The sequence below is a fragment of the Nerophis ophidion genome, linkage group LG02 (assembly GCF_033978795.1).
Source record: "Nerophis ophidion isolate RoL-2023_Sa linkage group LG02, RoL_Noph_v1.0, whole genome shotgun sequence".
Taxonomy (NCBI): Eukaryota; Metazoa; Chordata; class Actinopteri; order Syngnathiformes; family Syngnathidae; genus Nerophis; species Nerophis ophidion.
The window spans coordinates 77,936,601-77,959,843 of NC_084612.1; the positions used below are offsets into that span (position 1 = coordinate 77,936,601).

Consider the following 23,243-nt stretch of genomic DNA (forward strand, 5'->3'; position numbering starts at 1 on the left):
GGCCAAGGGCCAGTCCTGCTACACCTGCTAGAGGCCAAGGGCTAGTCCTGCTACACCTGCTAGAGGCCAAGGGCTAGTCCTGCTACACCTGCTAGAGGCCAAGGGCTAGTCCTGCTACACCTGCTAGAGGCCAAGGGCCAGTCCTGCTACACCTGCTAGAGGCCAAGGGCTAGTCCTGCTACACCTGCTAGAGGCCAAGGGCCAGTCCTGCTACACCTGCTAGAGGCCAAGGGCCAGTCCTGCTACACCTGCTAGAGGCCAAGGGCCAGTCCTGCTACACCTGCTAGAGGCCAAGGGCCAGTCCTGCTACACCTGCTAGAGGCCAAGGGCCAGTCCTGCTACACCTTCTAGAGGCCAAGGGCCAGTCCTGCTACACCTTCTAGAGGCCAAGGGCCAGTCCTGCTACACCTGCTAGAGGCCAAGGGCCAGTCCTGCTACACCTGCTAGAGGCCAAGGGCCAGTCCTGCTACACCTGCTAGAGGCCAAGGGCCAGTCCTGCTACACCTTCTAGAGACCAAGGGCCAGCCCTGCTACACCTTCTAGAGGCCAAGGGCCAGTCCTGCTACACCTGCTAGAGGCCAAGGGCTAGTCCTGCTACACCTGCTAGAGGCCAAGGGCTAGTCCTGCTACACCTGCTAGAGGCCAAGGGCCAGTCCTGCTACACCTGCTAGAGGCCAAGGGCCAGTCCTGCTACACCTGCTAGAGGCCAAGGGCCAGTCCTGCTACACCTTCTAGAGGCCAAGGGCCAGTCCTGCTACACCTGCTAGAGGCCAAGGGCCAGTCCTGCTACACCTGCTAGAGGCCAAGGGCCAGTCCTGCTACACCTTCTAGAGGCCAAGGGCCAGTCCTGCTACACCTTCTAGAGGCCAAGGGCCAGTCCTGCTACACCTGCTAGAGGCCAAGGGCTAGTCCTGCTACACCTGCTAGAGGCCAAGGGCTAGTCCTGCTACACCTGCTAGAGGCCAAGGGCTAGTCCTGCTACACCTGCTAGAGGCCAAGGGCCAGTCCTGCTACACCTGCTAGAGGCCAAGGGCCAGTCCTGCTACACCTGCTAGAGGCCAAGGGCCAGTCCTGCTACACCTGCTAGAGGCCAAGGGCCAGTCCTGCTACACCTTCTAGAGGCCAAGGGCCAGTCCTGCTACACCTTCTAGAGGCCAAGGGCCAGTCCTGCTACACCTTCTAGAGGCCAAGGGCCAGTCCTGCTACACCTGCTAGAGGCCAAGGGCCAGTCCTGCTACACCTGCTAGAGGCCAAGGGCCAGTCCTGCTACACCTTCTAGAGGCCAAGGGCCAGTCCTGCTACACCTTCTAGAGGCCAAGGGCCAGTCCTGCTACACCTGCTAGAGGCCAAGGGCCAGTCCTGCTACACCTGCTAGAGGCCAAGGGCCAGTCCTGCTACACCTGCTAGAGGCCAAGGGCCAGTCCTGCTACACCTGCTAGAGGCCAAGGGCCAGTACTGTCCTGCTACACCTGCTAGAGGCCAAGGGCCAGTACTGTCCTGCTACACCTGCTAGAGGCCAAGGGCCAGTACTGTCCTGCTACACCTGCTAGAGGCCAAGGGCCAGTACTGTCCTGCTACACCTGCTAGAGGCCAAGGGCCAGTACTGTCCTGCTACACCTGCTAGAGGCCAAGGGCCAGTACTGTCCTGCTACACCTGCTAGAGTCCAAGGGCCAGTACTGTCCTGCTACACCTGCTAGAGGCCAAGGGCCAGTACTGTCCTGCTACACCTGCTAGAGGCCAAGGGCCAGTACTGTCCTGCTACACCTGCTAGAGGCCAAGGGCCAGTACTGTCCTGCTACACCTGCTAGAGGCCAAGGGCCAGTCCTGCTACACCTGCTAGAGGCCAAGGGCCAGTCCTGTCCTGCTACACCTGCTAGAGGCCAAGGGCCAGTACTGTCCTGCTACACCTGCTAGAGGCCAAGGGCCAGTACTGTCCTGCTACACCTGCTAGAGGCCAAGGGCCAGTCCTGCTACACCTGCTAGAGGCCAAGGGCCAGTCCTGCTACACCTGCTAGAGGCCAAGGGCCAGTCCTGCTACACCTGCTAGAGGCCAAGGGCCAGTCCTGCTACACCTGCTAGAGGCCAAGGGCCAGTCCTGCTACACCTTCTAGAGGCCAAGGGCCAGTCCTGCTACACCTGCTAGAGGCCAAGGGCCAGTCCTGCTACACCTTCTAGAGGCCAAGGGCCAGTCCTGCTACACCTTCTAGAGGCCAAGGGCCAGTCCTGCTACACCTTCTAGAGGCCAAGGGCCAGTCCTGCTACACCTGCTACAGGCCAAGGGCTAGTCCTGCTACACCTGCTAGAGTCCAAGGGCCAGTCCTGCTACACCTGCTAGAGATCAAGGGCCAGTACTGTCCTGCTACACCTGCTAGAGTCCAAGGGCCAGTACTGTCCTGCTACACCTGCTAGAGGCCAAGGGCCAGTACTGTCCTGCTACACCTGCTAGAGTCCAAGGGCCAGTACTGTCCTGCTACACCTGCTAGAGTCCAAGGGCCAGTACTGTCCTGCTACACCTACTAGAGTCCAAGGGCCAGTACTGTCCTGCTACACCTGCTAGAGGCCAAGGGCCAGTACTGTCCTGCTACACCTGCTGGAGTCCAAGGGCCAGTCCTGCTACACCTGCTAGAGGCCAAGGGCCAGTACTGTCCTGCTACACCTGCTAGAGGCCAAGGGCCAGTACTGTCCTGCTACACCTGCTAGAGTCCAAGGGCCAGTACTGTCCTGCTACACCTGCTAGAGTCCAAGGGCCAGTACTGTCCTGCTACACCTGCTAGAGGCCAAGGGCCAGTCCTGCTACACCTGCTAGAGGCCAAGGGCCAGTACTGTCCTGCTACACCTGCTAGAGGCCAAGGGCCAGTACTGTCCTGCTACACCTGCTAGAGGCCAAGGGCCAGTACTGTCCTGCTACACCTGCTAGAGGCCAAGGGCTAGTCCTGCTACACCTGCTAGAGGCCAAGGGCCAGTACTGTCCTGCTACACCTGCTAGAGGCCAAGGGCCAGTCCTGCTACACCTTCTAGAGGCCAAGGGCCAGTCCTGCTACACCTGCTAGAGGCCAAGGGCCAGTCCTGCTACACCTGCTAGAGGCCAAGGGCCAGTCCTGCTACACCTGCTAGAGGCCAAGGGCCAGTCCTGCTACACCTGTTAGAGGCCAAGGGCCAGTCCTGCTACACCTGCTAGAGGCCAAGGTCCAGTCCTGCTACACCTTCTAGAGGCCAAGGGCCAGTCCTGCTACACCTGCTAGAGGCCAAGGGCTAGTCCTGCTAGAGGCCAAGGGCTAGTCCTGCTACACCTGCTAGAGGCCAAGGGCCAGTCCTGCTACACCTGCTAGAGGCCAAGGGCCAGTCCTGCTACACCTGCTAGAGGCCAAGGGCCAGTCCTGCTACACCTGCTAGAGGCCAAGGGCCAGTCCTGCTACACCTGCTAGAGGCCAAGGGCCAGTCCTGCTACACCTTCTAGAGGCCAAGGGCCAGTCCTGCTACACCTTCTAGAGGCCAAGGGCCAGTCCTGCTACACCTTCTAGAGGCCAAGGGCCAGTCCTGCTACACCTGCTAGAGGCCAAGGGCTAGTCCTGCTACACCTGCTAGAGGCCAAGGGCCAGTCCTGCTACACCTTCTAGAGGCCAAGGGCCAGTCCTGCTACACCTTCTAGAGGCCAAGGGCCAGTCCTGCTACACCTGCTAGAGGCCAAGGGCCAGTCCTGCTACACCTGCTAGAGGCCAAGGGCCAGTCCTGCTACACCTGCTAGAGGCCAAGGGCCAGTCCTGCTACACCTGCTAGAGGCCAAGGGCCAGTCCTGCTACACCTGCTAGAGGCCAAGGGCCAGTCCTGCTACACCTGCTAGAGGCCAAGGGCCAGTCCTGCTACACCTTCTAGAGGCCAAGGGCCAGTCCTGCTACACCTGCTAGAGGCCAAGGGCCAGTCCTGCTACACCTGCTAGAGGCCAAGGGCCAGTCCTGCTACACCTTCTAGAGGCCAAGGGCCAGTCCTGCTACACCTTCTAGAGGCCAAGGGCCAGTCCTGCTACACCTGCTAGAGGCCAAGGGCCAGTCCTGCTACACCTGCTAGAGGCCAAGGGCTAGTCCTGCTACACCTGCTAGAGGCCAAGGGCCAGTCCTGCTACACCTGCTAGAGGCCAAGGGCCAGTCCTGCTACACCCGCTAGAGGCCAAGGGCCAGTCCTGCTACACCTGCTAGAGGCCAAGGGCCAGTCCTGCTACACCTGCTAGAGGCCAAGGGCCAGTCCTGCTACACCTTCTAGAGGCCAAGGGCCAGTCCTGCTACACCTTCTAGAGGCCAAGGGCCAGTCCTGCTACACCTTCTAGAGGCCAAGGGCCAGTCCTGCTACACCTGCTAGAGGCCAAGGGCCAGTCCTGCTACACCTTCTAGAGGCCAAAGGCTAGTCCTGCTACACCTGCTAGAGGCCAAGGGCCAGTACTGTCCTGCTACACCTGCTAGAGGCCAAGGGCCAGTACTGTCCTGCTACACCTGCTAGAGGCCAAGGGCCAGTACTGTCCTGCTACACCTGCTAGAGGCCAAGGGCCAGTCCTGCTACACCTGCTAGAGGCCAAGGGCCAGTCCTGTCCTGCTACACCTGCTAGAGGCCAAGGGCCAGTACTGTCCTGCTACACCTGCTAGAGGCCAAGGGCCAGTAGTGTCCTGCTACACCTGCTAGAGGCCAAGGGCCAGTACTGTCCTGCTACACCTGCTAGAGGCCAAGGGCCAGTCCTGCTACACCTGCTAGAGGCCAAGGGCCAGTCCTGCTACACCTGCTAGAGGCCAAGGGCCAGTCCTGCTACACCTGCTAGAGGCCAAGGGCCAGTCCTGCTACACCTGCTAGAGGCCAAGGGCCAGTCCTGCTACACCTGCTAGAGGCCAAGGGCCAGTCCTGCTACACCTGCTACAGGCCAAGGGCCAGTCCTGCTACACCTTCTAGAGGCCAAGGGCCAGTCCTGCTACACCTGCTAGAGGCCAAGGGCCAGTCCTGCTACACCTTCTAGAGGCCAAGGGCCAGTCCTGCTACACCTGCTACAGGCCAAGGGCTAGTCCTGCTACACCTGCTAGAGTCCAAGGGCCAGTCCTGCTACACCTGCTAGAGGCCAAGGGCCAGTACTGTCCTGCTACACCTGCTAGAGTCCAAGGGCCAGTACTGTCCTGCTACACCTGCTAGAGGCCAAGGGCCAGTACTGTCCTGCTACACCTGCTAGAGTCCAAGGGCCAGTACTGTCCTGCTACACCTGCTAGAGTCCAAGGGCCAGTACTGTCCTGCTACACCTACTAGAGTCCAAGGGCCAGTACTGTCCTGCTACACCTGCTAGAGGCCAAGGGCCAGTACTGTCCTGCTACACCTGCTGGAGTCCAAGGGCCAGTCCTGCTACACCTGCTAGAGGCCAAGGGCCAGTACTGTCCTGCTACACCTGCTAGAGGCCAAGGGCCAGTACTGTCCTGCTACACCTGCTAGAGGCCAAGGGCCAGTACTGTCCTGCTACACCTGCTAGAGTCCAAGGGCCAGTACTGTCCTGCTACACCTGCTAGAGGCCAAGGGCCAGTCCTGCTACACCTGCTAGAGGCCAAGGGCCAGTACTGTCCTGCTACACCTGCTAGAGGCCAAGGGCCAGTACTGTCCTGCTACACCTGCTAGAGGCCAAGGGCCAGTACTGTCCTGCTACACCTGCTAGAGGCCAAGGGCTAGTCCTGCTACACCTGCTAGAGGCCAAGGGCCAGTACTGTCCTGCTACACCTGCTAGAGGCCAAGGGCCAGTCCTGCTACACTTTCTAGAGGCCAAGGGCCAGTCCTGCTACACCTTCTAGAGGCCAAGGGCTAGTCCTGCTACACCTGCTAGAGGCCAAGGGCCAGTCCTGCTACACCTGCTAGAGGCCAAGGGCCAGTCCTGCTACACCTGCTAGAGGCCAAGGGCCAGTCCTGCTACACCTGTTAGAGGCCAAGGGCCAGTCCTGCTACACCTGCTAGAGGCCAAGGGCCAGTCCTGCTACACCTTCTAGAGGCCAAGGGCCAGTCCTGCTACACCTGCTAGAGGCCAAGGGCTAGTCCTGCTAGAGGCCAAGGGCTAGTCCTGCTACACCTGCTAGAGGCCAAGGGCTAGTCCTGCTACACCTGCTAGAGGCCAAGGGCCAGTCCTGCTACACCTGCTAGAGGCCAAGGGCCAGTCCTGCTACACCTGCTAGAGGCCAAGGGCCAGTCCTGCTACACCTGCTAGAGGCCAAGGGCCAGTCCTGCTACACCTGCTAGAGGCCAAGGGCCAGTCCTGCTACACCTTCTAGAGGCCAAGGGCCAGTCCTGCTACACCTTCTAGAGGCCAAGGGCCAGTCCTGCTACACCTTCTAGAGGCCAAGGGCCAGTCCTGCTACACCTGCTAGAGGCCAAGGGCTAGTCCTGCTACACCTGCTAGAGGCCAAGGGCCAGTCCTGCTACACCTTCTAGAGGCCAAGGGCCAGTCCTGCTACACCTTCTAGAGGCCAAGGGCCAGTCCTGCTACACCTGCTAGAGGCCAAGGGCCAGTCCTGCTACACCTGCTAGAGGCCAAGGGCCAGTCCTGCTACACCTGCTAGAGGCCAAGGGCCAGTCCTGCTACACCTGCTAGAGGCCAAGGGCCAGTCCTGCTACACCTGCTAGAGGCCAAGGGCCAGTCCTGCTACACCTGCTAGAGGCCAAGGGCCAGTCCTGCTACACCTTCTAGAGGCCAAGGGCCAGTCCTGCTACACCTGCTAGAGGCCAAGGGCCAGTCCTGCTACACCTGCTAGAGGCCAAGGGCCAGTCCTGCTACACCTTCTAGAGGCCAAGGGCCAGTCCTGCTACACCTTCTAGAGGCCAAGGGCCAGTCCTGCTACACCTGCTAGAGGCCAAGGGCCAGTCCTGCTACACCTGCTAGAGGCCAAGGGCTAGTCCTGCTACACCTGCTAGAGGCCAAGGGCCAGTCCTGCTACACCTGCTAGAGGCCAAGGGCCAGTCCTGCTACACCCGCTAGAGGCCAAGGGCCAGTCCTGCTACACCTGCTAGAGGCCAAGGGCCAGTCCTGCTACACCTGCTAGAGGCCAAGGGCCAGTCCTGCTACACCTTCTAGAGGCCAAGGGCCAGTCCTGCTACACCTTCTAGAGGCCAAGGGCCAGTCCTGCTACACCTTCTAGAGGCCAAGGGCCAGTCCTGCTACACCTGCTAGAGGCCAAGGGCCAGTCCTGCTACACCTTCTAGAGGCCAAAGGCTAGTCCTGCTACACCTGCTAGAGGCCAAGGGCCAGTACTGTCCTGCTACACCTGCTAGAGGCCAAGGGCCAGTACTGTCCTGCTACACCTGCTAGAGGCCAAGGGCCAGCACAGGAGATAGCGTGGCATGCTTAGCTTCCACAACATGGAAGTGTGAGGGATTTGCATCGGAGTAGTTTCCACTTTGGAAGGAGTTCTGATGTGGAAACAATTCCCCCGCCTCTAATTGAGCTCCCTGACCTGCTTCAGAAGCAAACAAGCGCCTGGACTCCGAGCCAATGGCTCATAGCTGACGTGTTTGCAGCAGCAGAGCACCACCTCTGTTTCCACTTTGTCTTGGCGGAGAAGAAATCCCTGCGTGGCAAGACAAATGTGGACAAAGACTCCTTCTTTTGTGCGACTGAGATGAATGCTGGCACGACAGTCATGTGACACAAGTCATATTTCAGCAGTGACAAGCATCGATACCATATCAGCTCGGCTCTGCTTGTGTGCTTGACAGGCTGGAGCAGGGATGTACAGTGCCACTAACTTACTCGCCTAAAAATAATCTGTGCCACTTAAAAAATATATATTTCATCACATTTTCCTCCTAAAATAAATTCATCCAAATTTCAAACTACAAAAACAATTTCGCCTTATAGCATGTTTGAAATAAACTCAAACCATAACTAAATGGACAAGTGATTGACACGGAAGTGTGTGTGTGTGTGTGTGTGTGTGTGTGTGTGTGTGTGTGTGTGTGGGTGTGTGTGTCTCCCTCCTGGTTCGAATGGGTTGAGAAATGTGGGATATAGAAAGGTTTGTATAGTGAATTATATATGTATATAGCGCTTTTCTCTAGTGACTCAAAGCACTTTACATAGTGACACCCAATATCTAAGTTACATTTAAACCAGTGTGGGTGGCACTGGGAGCAGGTGGGTAAAGGGTTGCCCAAGGACACAACGGCAGTAACTAGGATGGTACAAGCGGGAATCGAACCTGCAACCCTCAAGTTGCTGGCACGGCCACTCTACCAAGCATTTTGTATATTGCCCATTCATTGTCAAATGGGGAAAATTCCTGGTAATTTTGGGTAATCAGGGAATTTTTGGGACTGGAAAACGCTGGCTTAGATATCCAGGGTGAGTGGGGGGTCTGGATGTTGGCACGGTTCAAATATTTCTAAATGTGGGATATACAGTAGGTTGTGTAATGTTCTTTTATTGTCATTTGGGAGAAAATTCCCAAATCTATATATTTATATATATATATATTTATTTTATATATATATATATATGTATTAGGGGTGTAACGGTACGTGTATTTGTATTCAACCGTTTTGGTACGGGGGTTTCGGTCCGGTTCGGAGGTGTATCAAACAAGTTTGTAATCTAAAGTCTTAACAAGCTGCTCTGGTTTCTGCCTCTGTCTGAGCACCCAGCATTGTTCCACCCACACAACCATCTGATTGGTTACATACAAAGCCAATCAGCAGTGCGTATTCAGAACGCATGTAGTCAATGCTTCAGCGTCGAGCAGATATGTGTTTAGCATGTGAGCAGCGCACAGCGTACTCTCCCCAAATTATAAAGAACACTTCCAAGGCACAACTACTAAAAACATCACTATGAGCCCGTTGACCTTCTGGAAACTTAAACTGCAGCTCAGCTTGCTCGCAGTTCTGGCTTGAGGTGAAGGCTAATTAGCTTTTAGCGTAATGTTAGCTCATTTTGCTGTGTGTGCGCCTGTGCGTGTGTGTTAGGAGCAGCAAAGCCCTGTCTGTCTGTTATTTCACATGAACTAACATGAACTCCATGGTGTTCAGGGATGAATAGTCTCTCCTATTGCTGTTGTACTATTTTTTTCAGCAATAGTTACATTAATCATTAGTAAGGTAGCAGCCTAGTTTTGAATGGCAGGGTCCCTGCTATCACATCTTGACAAAAATATAATATTTACATAATAAAAGTCAACTACAGGCTTCCCAAATGCTGTAATAAATTAAGCATGATGAGTTGACTTGAAACTGTTTAATGTTGCACTTTTTATACGTAGAAGAAAGGTTTTGTCATTTTATTTAATCAAAGCAACAACTTGAGGCAGTTTAATGTGGATTAACGTGGGCAGAATTATTATAGTGTTCCCAATTTTAAAAGGATATAGCCATTGTTTACAAATTTGGTAAATAAATAACCCAAAAATTTATATTTTGTTGTTTTCTTACTGTACCGAAAATGAACCGAACCGTGACCTCTAAACCGAGGTACGTACCGAACCGAAATTTTTATATAACGTTACACCCCTTATATATATATGTATATATGTGTGTATATATATATATATATATATATATATATATATATATAAATCAATTTGGTATTTTTTTATAAATGATGGTAACATAAAAAAATTTGTCAACATTATGTTCCAAACAGAATGTTTTCCACATACATTTTTGAAAGTAAAACCTATATTTTATTATTGGCTTAATGGTTTAAAATGAATAATTAAATCTTGGAAAATTATTCAAAGTACAAAAGCCCTTAAATTGATATCTTTATTGGAGACATGTATAGTGGTTTGAATTAGCCTTTTTTGGGTCATTTTGAATTGTTTATCTTATCCTGTTTTTTATTATTTATTATTTTTATATTCTCTTTGTAATTGCTTAAATTTTCTTTCCATCCCATATTTTGTGAAAGGCAGTATTTGCTCAACTTGATGGATGTTTGACATTGTTGAGATATGTTTAAACACCCTTGTTTTTTTTTGTGTACACTGAGAATATATGTTTGTATGTACATTGTTCAATAAAAAAATTAAATAAAATACAATTCATCTCTCATGATCCATGGTCCGGATCATGTTTGGTTTGGTAATGTTCTGTTGGTTTTGGACTTCTTTAGTTCCTGCTTGCACTTCCTTGTTTGTTTTGTCACTATGGTTACTTATGATTTTCACCTGCCTCTGTTTGTTGGCACACACCTGTGTCTAATCAGGAGACACTATTTAAGCCTGCCTGTTTTCTCACTCGTCCTGGCTTCCTTGTTTGCGGTAAGCAACAGTCACGTTTATGGTCTTGTTCTGGACTCTGTGCTAAGTTGTTGCCTTAGCTTCCTGTGCGTTCGGCACGCTTTTCTTTTGTTTGTCTCTGTCAGTTTGATACGGTGTATTATTTATTAGATAATTTCCTACCTTTTATGTGTTTGCGTTGAAGGAACGATCCCTCGTAAAGATGTGTCCCCCACGTGACATTATTGAAGTGTGCATGCAAGTGTTGTCAAGGCATTGGGGCCACATTGAGGCCACATTGGGGCCACATTGAGGCCACATTGGGGCCACATTGAGGCCACATTGGGGCCACATTGGGGCCACATTGAGGCCACATTGGGGCCACATTGGGGCCACATTGGGGCCACATTGGGGCCACATTGAGGCCACATTGAGGCCACATTGGGGCCACATTGGGGCCACATTGTGGCCACATTGGGGCCACATTGAGGCCACATTGAGGCCACATTGGGGCCACATTGAGGCCACATTGGGGCCACATTGAGACCACGTTGGGGCCACGTTGAGGCCACGTTGAGGCCACGTTGAGGCCACGTTGGGGCCACATTGGGGCCACATTGAGACCACATTGAGGCCACATTGGGGCCACATTGGGGCCACATTGAGGCCACATTGAGGCCACATTGAGGCCACATTGGGGCCACATTGAGGCCACATTGGGGCCACATTGGGGCCACATTGGGGCCACATTGGGGCCACATTGGGGCCTGCGTACGTTTACACTGGAGTGTGATAAAAATCACATTTTACTTGCAGTATGAACAGTTAAAAAAAATCAGATAAAAAAAAACCTCACATTTGGGCCACTTTGGCCTGCAGTGCAAACGTAGTCTGGGACATTTTGAAATGAGAGAAGATCCTTTGAAATGTTTACAGCCAATGAATGAAGTGGACAGTGTGTCACATGGTGATCCAGTCAGACTTCACCCGTCAATACTCTCTCTGATATTCACATTGAAAGAGGCGCCCCGTGCTAAGTGTGCTGATGTATTGATGCCTTGCAGAGCCTCGGAAGGACTCCAGTCCAGTACCTCGGCCCCGCGTGAGGGGGAGGAGATCCTTTCCCATTGTGCGAAGCCATCGGCACGAGACGGCGGCACGGAAACCGTGCAGGAACGCCAGGACGTCCCTGAAGGTACACGCCGTGACACGCAAGTATTGCAGATGAAGGCTAGGACAGCAGAGACTCACATTAAACCCAAGCTGGCTTTGGGATTCTGCTCCATTCCAATCTTGGATTGGATTGTTAAACTGCCAGGTTTACATCCGCCGCAGTGATATTGGCACCTGTATCGCATTAGAGGCGCACGTGGCGGCTGCTAAACGTGATGAAAAGTGGCAACGGCGCCTCATTACTTAGTTTCATCTCACACTTCATTGATTTCTACCGAGGAAGGAGGCGATGGGTTCTATAAGCAGCGTGTTCTGTCACTTAAACAACACACACACACACACACACACACACACACACACACACACACACACACACACACACACATTCTTGTATTTCTTGCCTTTTTAAGACCTCTGAAAAATGCCTCCCTCTTTAGGAGCAGCCTTTCTAGATATATAAAGTTGTGCATTTACAACATGAATAATATATACATACTATGCAAATATAAAAAGGCTTGTGAAAAATGAGTAGGAATTTCATGAGAAAAATGTCACAATTTCACAAGAAAAACTCAGTATTATAATAAAAGTCCTCATTTTACTCAACGCAAGTCAAAAGTTTACAAGAAAAACTGAACATTTGTGCAATATAATGATAGAAGTTGGAATTTTACTCAATAACAGTCGCAATATTACAAGAAAAGCTTAACATTCATGCAATTTTTTGAAGAGTCGTAATTTTACTCGACAAAAGTCACAATTTTATAAAAAACTTCAAAATTTTTGCAATATTATAATAATCAGAATTTCACATGGCTGCGATGAGGTGGCGACTTGTCCAGGGTGTACCCCACCTTCCGCACGATTGTAGCTGAGATCATCACCGGGGCCCCCCGAGACCCCGAAGGTAGAAAATGGATGGATGGATGGAATTTGACATGGCAAAAATATGACACTATTTTACAAGAACAACAAAAAAATTGGCAGTATTCTGATAAAAGTCTGAATTTTATATGACAAAAGTCACTATTTGGCATTGATAGTAATAAATCATAATTTTACATGGAAAAAGTAATGATTTTATGAGAATATATTACAGAAAGAGAAATACGAGAAAATGTTCCCAATTTATAAGAAAAAAGTCGACATATTGTGAGAAAAAGACTACTTTTATTTTTGATTGTATTTTGAATTTTTTGTTTGCAATTGGTTTTTAATCTTCATTATTTACTTCAAGTTATTACAGTATTTTTCTATTTACATATTTTTTATTTGTTAAATTTTTTTAATTGATTTTGGCCAAAGCGGGTGCATTTCAATTTCTTACACGCACTTGTTATGTCATATGTTGACCAGAGGGGGAGCACTTTTAAAAGCGACACATGGTCAATTTGAAAAATCCCTCTTTTCTGGGACCACCCTCATGTTGATGGATGTCACCAGCAGGGGTGCAAATGACACATTGTCTATTATTGCACCTCCTCATATGGAAGATACTTTTCCTTCTTCATTTCCCCAGAAGGGTAGAAACACAAGAACACACACACACACACACACACATATTCTTGTATTTCTTGCCTTTTTAAGACCTCTGAAAAATGCCTCCCTCTTCAGGAGCAGCCTTTCTAGATATATAAAGTTGTGTATTTACAACATGAATAATATATACATACTATGCAAATATAAAAAGGCTTGTTGTGAAAAATGAGTAGGAATTTCAAGGGGAAAAATGTCACAATTTCACAAGAAAAACTCAGTGTTATAATAAAAGTCCTCATTTTACTCAACGCAAGTCAAAAGTTTACAAGAAAAACTGAACATTTGTGCAATATTATGATAAAAGTTGGAATTTTACTCAATAACAGTCGCAATTTTACAAGAAAAGCTTAACATTTCGGCAATTTTTTGAAGAGTCGTAATTTTACTCGACAAAAGTCACAATTTTATAAGAAACTTCAAAATTTTTGCAATATTATAATAATCAGAATTTCACATGGCTGCGATGAGGTGGCGACTTATCCAGGGTGTACCCCGCCTTCCGCACGATTGTAGCTGAGATAATCACCAGGGCCCCCCGTGACCCCAAAGGGAATAAGCGGTAGAAAATGGATGGATGGATGGAATTTGACATGGCAAAAATATGACACTATTTTACAAGAACAACAAAAGAATTGGCAATATTCTGATAAAAGTCTGAATTTTATAAGACAAAAGTCACTATTTGGCATTGATAGTAATAAGTCATACATTTACTTGGAAAAAGTAATGATTTTATGAGAAAATATTACAGAAACAGAAAGAATACGAGGAAATTGTTCCCAATTTTATAAGAAAAAAGTCGACACATTGTGAGAAAAAGACTGCTTTTATTTTTGATTGTATTTTGAATTTTTTGTTTGTAATTGTTTTTTAATCTTCATTATTTACTTTATTACAGTATGTGTCTATATACATATTTTTTTATTTGTTAATTTTTTTTAATTGACTTTGGCCAAAGGGGGCGCATTTCAGTTTCTTACATGCACTTGTTATGTCATATGTTGACCAGAGGGGGAGCACTTTTAAAAGCGACACACAGTCAATTTGAAAAATCCCTCTTTTCTGGGACCACCCTCATGTTGATGGATGTCACCAGCAGGGGTGCAAATGACACATTGTCTATTATTACACCTCCTCATATGGAAGATACATTTCCTTCTTCATGTCTCTAGAAGGGTAGAAATACAAGAACACACACACACATCTCATTCCTACACAGAGACATGACCTGCGCCTTATTAAGGCAGGATGAAGATCAATAGGAAACTATTTGTATGCAGGACAAATGCTTGTGGATTTTAAGTCAGGCAGCACGAGTGGCCTCCTAGTCTGGAGGAGGCAAGGACAGGAGCGCCTTAAAAATATCTGCATTGACGTGTGTGTGTGTGTGTGTGTGTGTGTGTGTGTGTGTGTGTGTGTGTGTGTGTGTGTGTGTGTGTGTGTGTGTGTGTGTGTGTGTGTGTGTGTGTGTGTGTGTGTGTGTGTGTGTGTGTGTGTGTGTGTGTGTGTGTGTGTGTGTGTGTGTGTGTGTGTGTGTGTGAGATGTTGTTTTAGGCTGCTGTGATCACCGTCTGTGGCAAATTGTCACAACAAGACTACTAACATGCGTGCACAAACTGTTCCTTTTTAGTTGATCATGTTGCTGAATGCAGCTGAGAGGCTCCAGCACCCCCCCGCCACCCCATAAGGGACAAGCGGTAGAAAATGGATGGATGTTGTCATCATTGTTATATTGTTTTTATTTCATTCTATTTTCTGTAAATTACAGACTATAAGCCGCTTTGAACCCTGCGGCTAATAAAACGGTGCAGCAAATTTGTGGATTCCTCGTGGCCATTATGCAAATGTTTTGTTTACTGAACACAAGCAGAGACATTGAAAAGGTGTGTTTATTGGACGAGTTCGCTCAGTTGCAGTGTTTTGAACCGGAAGTACAAGTGCCAGTTTGTCTACTCATCGTCCGTAGCGTTTCCATTAATTGATTGGGATTGATTGAGACTTTTATTAGTAGATTGCACAGTACAGTACATATTGCCTACAATTGACCACTAAATGCTAACACCCTAATAAGTTTTTCAACTTGTTTGATTCAGCATCCACGTTAATCAATTCATGGTAAAACTCGTATGGATTCTTCATTCAATACTCCAAGCAGAGTTTGTACATTTTACAATACAACTAAAACTATTTCTAACTAGTGTTTTCATGCATATTTGTACGTGCTATCGTTTTGTAATGACACTAGCGCCGTTAGCATTAGCTAATATGCTATTCTTTTTCAGTTTATTATGTTGTCGTCATTGTTATATTATTTTTATTTTATTCTATTTACTTTAAATTATAGACTATAAGGCGCTTTGAACCCTGCGGCTTATAAAACGGTGCCGCAAATTTATGGATTCCTGTTCGCTAACGGCCATAATGCAAATGTTTTTTTCCTGAACGAAAGCAGAGACATTGAACAGGTGTGTTATTGGACGAGTTCGCTCACTGCAGGTGCAGTGCTTTTAAACCGGAAGTACAAGTGACATTCATGTCTACTCATCCAATCAACATTTGTCAGTTTTACAATACAACTAAAACTATTGCTGAAAAAAAAATCACTAACCAGAGTTTTCATGCATATTTGTACGTGCTATCATAGTGTAATGACACCAGCGTTAGCATTAGCTAGTATGCTAAAGTTTAGAAGTGTCTCTTACTATTATTAACTTACATTGGCATTTTTTTTGTATTCTGTTTCACAAACTCCTCAGTAAATTCACCAAACGTCACCGTGGAGTTCTTGAGTTTGTTTAGCTGATTGGAAAGCTAGCTTGTGCAGCTAGTTGGTCCATGACCATGCCTTCTGTTTTGTTTGATTAACCGTTTTACTGCCCTGTTACAGATGCAGTTTGGAAACAATTAAGGAATGTAAATAAACATTTACATTTTTCTGCGGTAAAAAATGTATTTCACAACATATAATATATCTGCGACTTTGATGCGGCTAATATATGGAAAATACTTTTTCTTCTCAAATTTAGTGGGTGCGGCTTGTATTGTCCGAAAAATATGGTTGTAGTTAATTAGCTGGATTAAAAAACACTACAAAAGTTATTATTCCAGCACCTTTGTGGCTTCGTGGCTAAACATAATATGAATTTTAAGAAAAGGAAAATAATATTTTGTGATGATAAAAATACTGATGTAATTATAGTAGTATCGACTCGATACGCTCTTGTACTTGGTATCATTACAGTGGATGTCAGGTGTAGATCCATCCATTTGTTTACATTGTGACGCCGGTGAGCTATTGTGTCCTCCTACGGTTGTAGTGAAGCATGTTTAGCTATTCCTTGTCCTCCAGTGATCATGGTACATGTAAGAAACATACTTTATTTGCCGCCATGGAGACGAGGATTAGTGATTTAGAATTAGCTAAAACGGATGGATGTTAGCTGCTAGCTAGTCAGCCATGTCTTAAAGCAGCTCTTCCTGAGGGTGTTTCAGTGTTCACCTTCATCTGGACTTTTTACACCGAAATTACAAATAACATTCTCCCTTTTCTGTCTACATGTAAGTAGTGTGTGTGTGTGTGTGTGTGTGTGCTGCCCAACATGCTCCTCTGATCGTAAAACCAGCAAAGTCATGACAAGACGACGACGTGCCGTCATGCCCGTTAAAAAAAAAATCAATAAATAAATAAAAGACAATGACACTTTTCAAAAACAGAGCATCGTACCGTTTTTGATTCATTATTACGGCGATACTATACTAGTACCGGTATACTGTACCACCCTAGTTTGTTAGCAACATAACTCGACCAGTTCTGGACAGATTTAATGTCAGAGTACCAACACACTTCACTTTTGGCTTCATGCCCGCCTTGCCAAAACTTTTATTAGTAGATTGCACAGTACAGTACATATTCTGTACAACTGACCACTAAATGGTAACACCCCAATAAGTTTTTCAACTTGTTTAAATCGGGGTCCTCGTTAATCAATTGATGGTAAGTCGGGGTCCACGTAGATGCCACCAAGATCGAGCTGGAGGATGTCGTGCGGGATACATGGTGGTCGTCTACGACCACGTTCTAGTTCCTTCAGCCAGCACAAATAACAGTTTGGAATAAAAGGTGGTATGGCAGGTGCATCATTTATCTACACAGATTGAAGGTTTCCAAAAACACAACCCCAGGAAGGACGATTAAAGCGCTTTGGTTTGTTGCCACGGCGTCACCAGGGAACTTTCCACCACTTCCTGCTGGTTTGGAACAATGACTTGTTTTGATGCCTGTTTTCCCGACGACTACCAAGTAGGACAGGATGGCCGCCCCCCCCCAGCGCCAACGTGAGCGCCATTGTGTGCCACGGTCTTCACGCCGCCAGTAACCGCTGCTTTGAAGAGGCTTTTCCCAAGATGCTTTGCAGATAGCCCAAATCCAGTTGTTATCCTCACAATGCACAGGAACAGGAAAGAGACACTGAGAACATTTGTGGAGCTAATCCTCTTTTGTGGAAAAACATTTTTTTTTTCTCCATCCGCCTCCTGGACGGCTGCAAAGGGATTTTTTAAGCATTTTTTTTTTAAATCTGTGGAATAATCCCAGACTGAATACACTTTTCTAATCAGATTAATTGAAAAGAGTGATTGCTGCTGTTTGGGTTTAAGCAGACAAACGGCAGTTTAAAGCCGAATCAATAAAGCTTCCTGTGCTAAATTGGGCTCTTTTAGTGATGGATGCTGCGATGATAGCAGGCCTTGCAGAGTGTGAGCAGGTGGATGTCATCCTGCTGTCAGGGGGAAGTCTACACCTGATGATATGCCACTTGTGGTCACCACATTAGGTACACCCGGGCTTTACCTGCAACGTCTGCATTTGCAAAGGCCTCATCTGTGCAGCCCTTCTTTTTTAAAACTACAACCGCTGATCAAAGTGCGGAGCAGAATGAAAAAGTAAAAGATAAAAAAGGGAAAACACATTTGAAAAATCACAGAAAACAAAAGTGTTTAACAAATCAGGTAAAATCAAGCAATAAACTAAATAAAACATCATGAGATATGATAGATAATATTACACAGCTTTATTCAACACTTGGGTTTATTGTATATATGTACCCCGCCTTCCGCCCGATTGTAGCTGAGATAGGCACCAGCGCCCCCCGCTACCCCAAAGGGAATAAGCAGTAGAAAATGGATGGATGGATGGGAAGTATGTGAAAAAACACAGATAACAAAAGTGTTTAACAAATCAAGTAAAATCAAGCAATAAACTAAATAAAACCTCATGAGATATGAGAAATAATATTACACAGCTTTATTCAACACTTGGGTTTATTGTATACATGTACCCCGCCTTCCGCCCGATTGTAGCTGAGATAGGCACCAGCGCCCCCCGCTACCCCAAAGGGAATAAGCGGTAGAAAATGGATGGATGGATGGGATGTATGTGGATATATATACATATATATATATATATATATATATGTATATATATTTTGCATATGTGTATGTATATATATGTATGTGTGTGTGTATATATGTGTATGTGTTTTTGTTCTTACTATACTGTCACACATTGTTAGTCGGGTTGCAAATTACTCTAACTCCCATAAGGCTTTTTTATTGTTGAATAATACAATTTAAAAAATGTTTTCATATACTTACTTGATGGGTAAATGTACAATAAATTAATCAAATGGTATGTATTCTTTCCCAATATGTTTTTAATATATATATATATATATATGTGTATATATATATATATATACACATTATTTACATTATTTTTATGAATTTGTTCATTTATTACTATTTAAAAAAATAATCATTCAATCATATATACGACAACACTAGTTATCTCAATCAACAAATAATTAAACAAATAAATCGCAACATTACAATTAAATTCATGCAATCCACAGAACCTTTTTTCAATTTCATTTAATTTACATTTAACACATTTTTACTACAATTTAATTTTTTTGTATTTTTCTTTTGTACTTTCGATCCATGGATATACTCTATAAATGATCTCGATGTTGTGTCCATAAGTGTTCACCATTTAAAATGTGTGTTTTAATTTTAGTTAAAAAAAAAAAAATCCTCTGTAAATTTACCATCAATAATCACGTTATGTATTTTTTTCCATACATTTTTAAACATATAAATAATACAGAAATAATAATCCATCCATCCATCCATTTTTTACCGCTTATTCCCTTTTAGGGTGGGAGGGGGCGCTGGTGTCTATCTCAGCTACAATCGGGCAGAAGGCGGCGTACACCCTGGACAAGTCGCCACCTCATCGCAGAGCCAGAAATTATAATAACATTAAATAATACTAACTAATAATAATATATTATGATACCAAAAAATACAATCATAAATGTTAAAGATGCGCTAAAAACATCAAATTAAACAGAAGAAAATTGCAAACATTCTGAGACTGAAACAACTCTGCTGGCTGCAGACAAGACTTCAAGACTCAAATCTACACAATTTCTAAGAATCCTTTTTTATTTTACTTACATGGTTTATCATAGTTTTTTCTATTTGTCTTGGATCCGCTTGAACTGAACTCTCGCGGCTGTGTTGGAGCCACTATGGATTGAACTTTCACAGTATCATGTTAGACCCGCTCGACATCCATTGCTTTCGGTCCCCTAGAGGGGGGGGGGGGGCTGCCCACATCTGAGGTCCTCTCCAAGGTTTCTCATAGTCAGCATTGTCACTGGCATCCCACTGGATGTGAATTCTCCCTGCCCACTGGGTTTGAGTTTTCCTTGCCCTTTTTGTGGGTTCTTCCGAGGATGTTGTAGTCGTAATGATTTGTGCAGTCCTTTGAGACATTTGTGATTTGGGGCTATATAAATAAACATTGATTGATTGATTGATATTTCATTTTTTTTTATTTTAAATCCACAGAATCTTTTTCTTACATTTTATTTACATTTCTGAATTGTTTATTATTATTATTGTATTAATACATTTTGCATTTTTAAACATTTTTTAAATCCCCAAACTTTTTTTATACATTTTAATTACATTTTTGAATTATTTATTTTAAATCATAATTTTTTGTATCTTTAATTTTAAATCCACAGAATCTTTTTTTCCTTTTTTTATATTTTTGAATACTTATTGTTTATTGATCTTTTTAAAATATTATTTTTAGTATTTCCTTTATTTTAAATCCACGGAATGTTTTAGTACAGTTTATTTGCATTATTTTAATTGTTTATTTTATTTTTTTTGTTAATACTTTGTGGATTTTTTAAAATATATTTTAAATCCCCAGAATTCTTTTTACATTTCAATTAAACTTTTTAATTGATTCTTATTTATCCTAAATAATATTTTTTGTACTTTTTATTGTAAATCCACAGAATCCTTTTTTTACATTTATATTTACATGTTTTAATTGTTTATTGATTTATTTTTTCCGTCTTATTTTGTGTATTTCCTTTATTTCAAATCCCCATCATTTTTTTCACATTTTATTTACATTTTTCCATTGTTTATTATATATTTAACATCATAATTTTTGGTATTTTTTATTTTAAATGTACAGAATCCTTAACAATCAATGCATATACTGTGCAGGTGATCCCGATGTTTATAAGTGTAAACATCATAAGAAGTTGATGGACAATGTGCACAGGAGGTTTAAGGAAGTAGACATTATTTCAGTATTTTAACACTCCTGCTGCGTCTCCCAACAGCATCGAATGAAAGCGAAACTAACTCCAGGACTGAAGACTCCTCAGAGGTCATCTATGATGATGTTCCCTGTGAGGAGGCCCGCTCCCCTGATGATGGTGAGTGGAACACAAACACAGTAAAACCCCATGTGGGGTGTGTATTTGTTGTTATATATTTGTTGTGTGTGTGTGTGTGTGTGGAGCAGACACACTGTATGAGGACGTGCAGAGGGACAGTGGACATCCTGTTGCAGGCAACGGGTGGAGCTCCAGCGAGTTTGAAAGCTACGACGAGCAGTCCGATGGCGAGAGCAAAGCGCCGACACGCAGCAAGGTAGCAACTCTGCCGAGGAGGCCATTTTGGTTTTGGCGCTCTTACTTGCGTGGAACTTTTACCCCTGAAGCGTACGTTTCGTAATCCGAACAAACATCACACCTCCTTTAATTAGTATCCGTGGCCTATTTTTACACTTGTATTGGTCGTTAGCAGTATAAATATTCGAGGCTGGAACTGACTAATTATGTCATGTACTTTGAACATTTCTTTTCAAAATCGACCAGAATCCCTGGAACAGTTTGCCTTCCATTTTGGAGGTTTCGCAATATCAATATAAACAAACATAAATCAAGTGTTTTTAAAGCTAAATTAGTCATCTGGATAATATTTCAATGACAGTCCCCAATCGGGCTGTGGATGCAAGTTCTATGGTTAACTACACTCCTCCATAAAACAGACAAACAACTCTGAGAAATGTCTATATTACTTAAAAGAAAATTGGTTTTGTTTGATACATTTCTACCCAAACGTTTAATAAAGTGGTTGGACAGGACAGATTTAAAATGCATAAATAAAAAAATCAATTTCTGATTTTTTTTATGGATTAATATTCATTACAAATAAGAATTCCACTGAATTATTATTATTATTTTTTGACACCCTTAGTCCTCAATAGGGTTTAGCATAATATAACATTAATTCAAGGGTGTCCAAACTTCCGTGTTCAATTTTGGCCGGCGAGACATCATAGGTTTAATAAGTAATCTAGAGATTTCAATCCATTTTAAAAGTGAATTACAAGCTACTTTGCCGCTATCATGTAAATAACATGAGTAATTCAGTTCTATGCCCACCTATCATGCTTTGAATTATGATATGCAAACAACCTTCCCTAGTCATGGTGCAAACAAAAATACATCTAACCACTGGAGATGGTCACACATAACACAATATCATACAATTTGTGGATATTATAAAAAAACCTCCATGCACCATGTACAACTTCATAATCACACACATTTAAATCCGTTACAAAGTACGGTGGAAAAAATACAAAACACTCTTCAATACTTATTCATGTTTGGTACATTTTAGCTGCTTGATATTTCTGACTGATTACAAAACTTTAACGGAAGTATACAAGTTGGACTGTTAATATCCAATCATAATAATTATTAGTTATATATCCATTATAATAATATAATATGTGTACATGTATGTATGTATGTACATGTGATCAGTCCAATGCAGCCTCCAGGACAAAAAGTTTGGACACAATTGCATTAATTGACTAAAAACTAACAATTGGGAATGAATTGTGTCAAACATGAAGTGCAATACTACTATTATTACTACTACTACTACTACTACTAATACTACTAATGTTGTGTTATGGCAGTGTCTGCTGTCTCCTGCATGCGCGCACTGCACCCTTGGTCCACTTGATGGCGCTGTGGGCCCACTCCTTGCAGTGTGGCAGCGGCGGCGGCGGCGTCACGCCTGCCCGGGCGCGCCACAATAATATGAGTCCTCCGCCCGAGCCGCGGCTTAATAGCCATCTTTTACACGTCCGCACGTGCGCCGCCGCGTGTTCTGTTCTTCAAGGCGAGCTCAATCGATGCGCAGCAAGAAAAGAGGGAAACAAAAGGGGGTGATGTATGAGCGGCTCAGGTAATTACAGCGAGCGGGGAAAACTCCCCTGCCGTCGTCTGGAGCCAGTGAGCAGAGAGGAGAATTTAAGAAGTCATTACTGAGGAAGTTGTAACTATTTTTTTGGCCGGTGCAGCCTTACTTCCCAAACACATTGCTTTTAATTAGTTTCAGCCAATTAACTTTTTCCTTTGCCAAGCGCGTTTAGCGCCCAAATCGCAGGTTTGCTTTGTGGTGACCTTTGAGCGAGCGCCCGCCGGCCTCATAAATCAAACACCCGCCCCAAATAACCGCTTGACTCTTCCACTCGCTGCTCTTGTGATTATTTCCTGCGTCCGGCTTCTTGTTTGTGGCGCTTTCATCCTTTGTCCCCTCCCCCTTTTCTTTCCCACCTGTCCTCCACCTCCTTGCGCTGGCTCCGCCTCCTCCCCCCCCTTCCCTCCCGACACCTGTAGCTCTCTCCTGAAGTGCGGCGGCTGAGGGAACGCTGTGCCAAGACCAAGCGTGAGCTGGCCATGAAGCTGTCTGGCAAGCACCACTATGACATCAAGGTATCTCGCCGGAAGAGCAAAATATCTTTTGAAAAGTGTTTACAACTGTCAACGTCAGGCTCGGCTTCCATTTTCACCCTTGCGAGCTTGAATTGTCCAACCTCAACCAACAAATTCTGCAGTTTTGAAGGCTGATATGACTCCTAACCA

At 45.4% G+C, this 23,243-nt stretch overlaps 1 protein-coding gene across 4 annotated transcripts in view; it reads left to right on the plus strand.

The window, feature by feature from the left end:
• arhgef10la (Rho guanine nucleotide exchange factor (GEF) 10-like a) overlaps positions 1–23,243 on the plus strand; it is a 254,732-nt gene that overhangs the window by 42,473 nt on the left and 189,016 nt on the right. For 3 of the 4 annotated variants that reach the window (XM_061892200.1, XM_061892202.1, XM_061892203.1), the window contains exons 4-7: positions 11,280–11,410; positions 20,637–20,732; positions 20,822–20,949; positions 22,998–23,093. In XM_061892200.1, coding sequence (XP_061748184.1) covers positions 11,280–11,410; positions 20,637–20,732; positions 20,822–20,949; positions 22,998–23,093 — 451 coding nt within the window. The remainder of the gene's footprint in view (positions 1–11,279; positions 11,411–20,636; positions 20,733–20,821; positions 20,950–22,997; positions 23,094–23,243) is intronic. The other variant, XM_061892204.1, reaches the window with a different exon arrangement.